The sequence below is a fragment of the Glycine soja genome, chromosome 19 (genome assembly GCF_004193775.1).
Source record: "Glycine soja cultivar W05 chromosome 19, ASM419377v2, whole genome shotgun sequence".
Classification (NCBI taxonomy): Eukaryota; Viridiplantae; Streptophyta; class Magnoliopsida; order Fabales; family Fabaceae; genus Glycine; species Glycine soja.
In genome coordinates, this window is record NC_041020.1 from 33,930,489 (window position 1) to 33,934,474 (window position 3,986).

At 34.3% G+C, this 3,986-nt stretch overlaps 1 protein-coding gene across 1 annotated transcript; it reads left to right on the plus strand.

The window, feature by feature from the left end:
- The first annotated feature begins 812 nt into the window (after positions 1 to 812).
- LOC114399148 (omega-hydroxypalmitate O-feruloyl transferase-like) lies at positions 813 to 3,495 on the plus strand. The gene is made up of 3 exons (XM_028361273.1): positions 813 to 1,005; positions 1,191 to 1,655; positions 2,465 to 3,495. The coding sequence occupies exons 2-3, from the start codon at positions 1,215 to 1,217 to the stop codon at positions 3,320 to 3,322; spliced, it is 1,299 nt and encodes a 432-aa protein (XP_028217074.1). The 5' UTR covers positions 813 to 1,005; positions 1,191 to 1,214; the 3' UTR covers positions 3,323 to 3,495.
- Positions 3,496 to 3,986: the final 491 nt, after the last annotated feature.

Sequence of the window (3,986 nt, forward strand, 5' to 3'; positions counted from 1 at the left end):
AAGACCAATTTCATCAATTTAAAAATGTAGAAACTAAGATCAAATTTGAATAAAATTAAAAAATACAGGACTAAAAATAATTTTTTCTTATAATTTATTATCAAAACACATATGCACTAAATAATAAAAGAGTGGAGATCCTCTTCGGTTATCGAAAAACTCATGAAAAGAGAAAGATACAAAATATTTGTAGGTCGGAGAGAACTTTAACCCATAATTAAAAAATTTATTTATAGAACACTTTAGGAAGAATTTTAAAATTAGGATGTTTTTGGATGAGCCTCATTAACTTTGAAATTAAGTGATTTATATTTAATTATATTTTTTTATTTTAAAAGCAGGTTAGTAAAGTTTTTATTTAATATTTTTTTTGTGAATTTTTATTTAATTCAAAAGTTAAACAAAGTTGTTTAAGCTCAAAATAATTTTTTAACCCAAAATTATTTCAACGTGAAATTATATACTGTTATATAAAAATTTCTCTTAAATCACATTAATTTATAATTTAATGCATTTTTAAATGATCTAGCATGTCTTTGAACACGCACTAAAACCATGGTACTGAAACACGATTATGCCACTTTTAAGTGCACTGCCAAAAATAATGATGTGGGAAAGCAACGACTAATTAAACAAAATATTAGGTTAGCAAATGTTGGATACCAACCACACCAAACAAGCCCATCTCCTTTCATCTTCTGACTTTGGTTCCTTATGTCTTTGGTCTCTTTACTAGTGGCCTACCCTCACCCATACACAGTCCATAGTGTACAAAAAAGTAAAAAAAAAAAAATAACAATCAAGTCTTAAAGATACCACGTATTTTTAGCATCTTGCACCGTTGTCTATGAACAACTACCTCTCACCTTCACATTATATTTATTTTCTTCCAATTGTTATGTTTTGAAACATCCTAAGGACTCCATCCATATCATACACATATACCTTGCAATTTTCTCTTAAAGAAACTCAGACCCTTATCATATTGTGTGAGGGACACCCCAGGTATGAGAAACACAACGCAACATAACATGTGTTCCTAATGATGTTTCCAACAACATTGCATGTTCTAGCCTTGAACTTTGACCATTTATCATACTCTTGAGACCCCTCTAGAGTGCTTTTGTTTCCATTCACTCAAACACATTTTTGATGTTTCTATTGTTCTTATTCTTTTTTTTGTGGTACAGGTTAATTATACTAAGTAGCTTGAGATGGAAATGGCTAATGAAAACGGTTTCCAACTTAGTGTGAAGCTAAGTGAACCAACTCTAGTTCCTCCTGCTGAAGAAACAAAGAAGGGTTTGTATTTCCTATCTAACCTTGACCAGAACATTGCCGTGATTGTGAGAACCGTTTATTGCTTCAAAACTGCTGAGAGGGGGAATGAGAAGGCTGGGGAAGTGATCAAGAATGCATTGAAGAAGGTTCTTGTCTATTATTACCCTCTTGCCGGGAGGCTTACAATAAGCTCAGAGGGTAAACTCATTGTGGACTGCACAGGGGAGGGTGCCTTGCTTGTGGAGGCTGAAGCAAACTGTTCAATGGAAGAGATTGGTGACATCACAAAGCCAGACCCTGGGACTCTTGGTAAGCTTGTTTATGACATTCCTGGAGCAAAACACATTCTTCAGATGCCTCCTTTGGTTGCTCAGGTAAGTTTTATGACTTTTTCTTGTACCTTGTTTTTAATGTCCCTGAGGAGTTTGTTTGTTTTGTGATCCATAAGGCTGAGGTGTTTATAAGCAAATATTTAAGTGCACTAATGTAGAGACTAGACTAGTGATATGACATCTAGCATTTATCAAGCTCTTTGTAGGAATTTTTATGTGGCAGTTATTTTGAATGTCTCTTAAACGGTTAGCAACAAAGTATTTTTTGGGCTAAACTAAAGGAGTGCTATTGATAAAAAAAAAAGGGGTGCTAGTATTCCCCTAATTAAAATTGGTTTTGGTTTGTGAATGTTTATCAAAACAGTACAACTTTTTTAATGCTAAGGATAGCCAGTTTATGCATTTTGCAAGTACTTGAGTTACTATTTCTGGAGGGAAAATGTTACACTTATTATTTTGTATAGGTATAAAGAAAATAGAGATAGAGAGAAAAAAATAACAGAAGAGAGAAAATAAATTTTTTTTTTGCACAGTAAAGAGAGAAAATAATAAATGTAATAAATGATGTGATGAAAAATGAAGAGAAACAGAAAAAAATGTGGAAGTGAGATGAAAAAGAAGATTAATGTATGAAAATAATAATAATAATAATAATAATAATAATAATCCATTTCTGTATCAGTACTATAACATCACAGCATCTCTTAATCACTTATCCTTTTCCCTATACTTGTGATAAACAATCAATTCCTTTCTAAACTAAAAGACTGAAAATGATTGAAGAGATGGCCCCTCACTTTGAATTGGTGAGTATTGCAGTTTTGAAAGAAAGTGTCAACTCTATATTCCAGGTGACCAAGTTCAAATGTGGAGGCTTTGCTCTTGGGCTGTGCATGAACCACTGCATGTTTGATGGCATTGGTGCAATGGAATTTGTGAACTCTTGGGGAGAAGCAGCCAGAGACTTGCCACTCTCAATCCCCCCAGTGATAGACAGAAGCATACTCAAGGCAAGAAGCCCTCCAAAGATAGAGCACCTGCACCAAGAATTTGCTGACATTGAAGACAAGTCCAACACAAATAGCTTATATGAAGATGAGATGGTCTACAGGTCCTTCTGCATTGAACCTGAGAGGCTAAAGCAGCTGAAGATGAAAGCCATGGAAGATGGAGCACTTGAGAAATGCACAACATTTGAAGTCCTCTCAGCATTTGTGTGGATAGCAAGAACCAAGGCACTGAAGATGCTGCCTGACCAACAAACAAAGCTTCTTTTTGCTGTAGATGGGAGGGCCAAGTTCAACCCCACTCTCCCAAAAGGGTACTTTGGGAATGGAATTGTGCTAACAAATTCTGTGTGCCAAGCTGGTGAGCTAACAGAAAAGCCCTTCTCATTTGGAGTGAGGCTCATTCAAGATGCAATCAAGATGGTCACAGACAGTTACATGAGATCAGCTATTGATTACTTTGAGGTGACAAGAGCAAGGCCTTCTCTTGCTTGCACCCTTCTCATCACAACTTGGTCTAGGCTTTCCTTTCACACCACTGATTTTGGATGGGGTGAACCTGCTCTGTCAGGGCCAGTGTCACTGCCAGAGAAGGAAGTGATTCTGTTTCTCTCTCATGGCCAAGAGAGGAGAAACATCAATGTGCTTCTTGGTTTGCCTGCTCCTGTCATGAAGATTTTCCAAGATTTGATGCAGATGTAATTAGGGTTATACATATATATCTTATGTGATTCAGTTATTTTTCTAAGCTTATTATTATTATTATTATGTTGTTGTTGTTGTTTCCTGAAAGAAAAAAGAGAGTACTAATTCTGTTGATGAATTTGTTGGTGCTAATCAATAATTGAAGACTTATATTTTGTTGGTGAATATAATTTATACGGAAAAGTTCCTGCAGTTGAAGAAACATTTCGGTGCTTTATAGGGTGACAAAGTTTTTTTTCCCGAGGTGAGATACTGAGTTTCTTGTTAGGTAATCTAAATTTCTCTAATCATTTAAAAATAGAACTTATGGAAAAAACACAATCCATTAGAAGTTTTATATATTCAACACCTACCAAAACATCTTGACTTGAGTTTTTGCAATTAATTTGATTTAACCTTATCTTGTCTATTAGTTCTTTCTCAATTTAAAGCATATTAAACTAATTGATTTAAATTGATTAAGCTGGCATATATGCCTACTGGTTTGCTTTAGATATATGCAATGTAATGGTGACAAGGATGCAGTGTTTTCTTCTTCTTCTTTCCTTTTTTTTAAGGTTTAATTACCCATTTAGATATATGCAATCTAATTACCCGTTTAATTTATATAGTTTCTAAATTTATCCCTTTTAATTCTTAAGTGAATTTTTTTAGTCCCAAA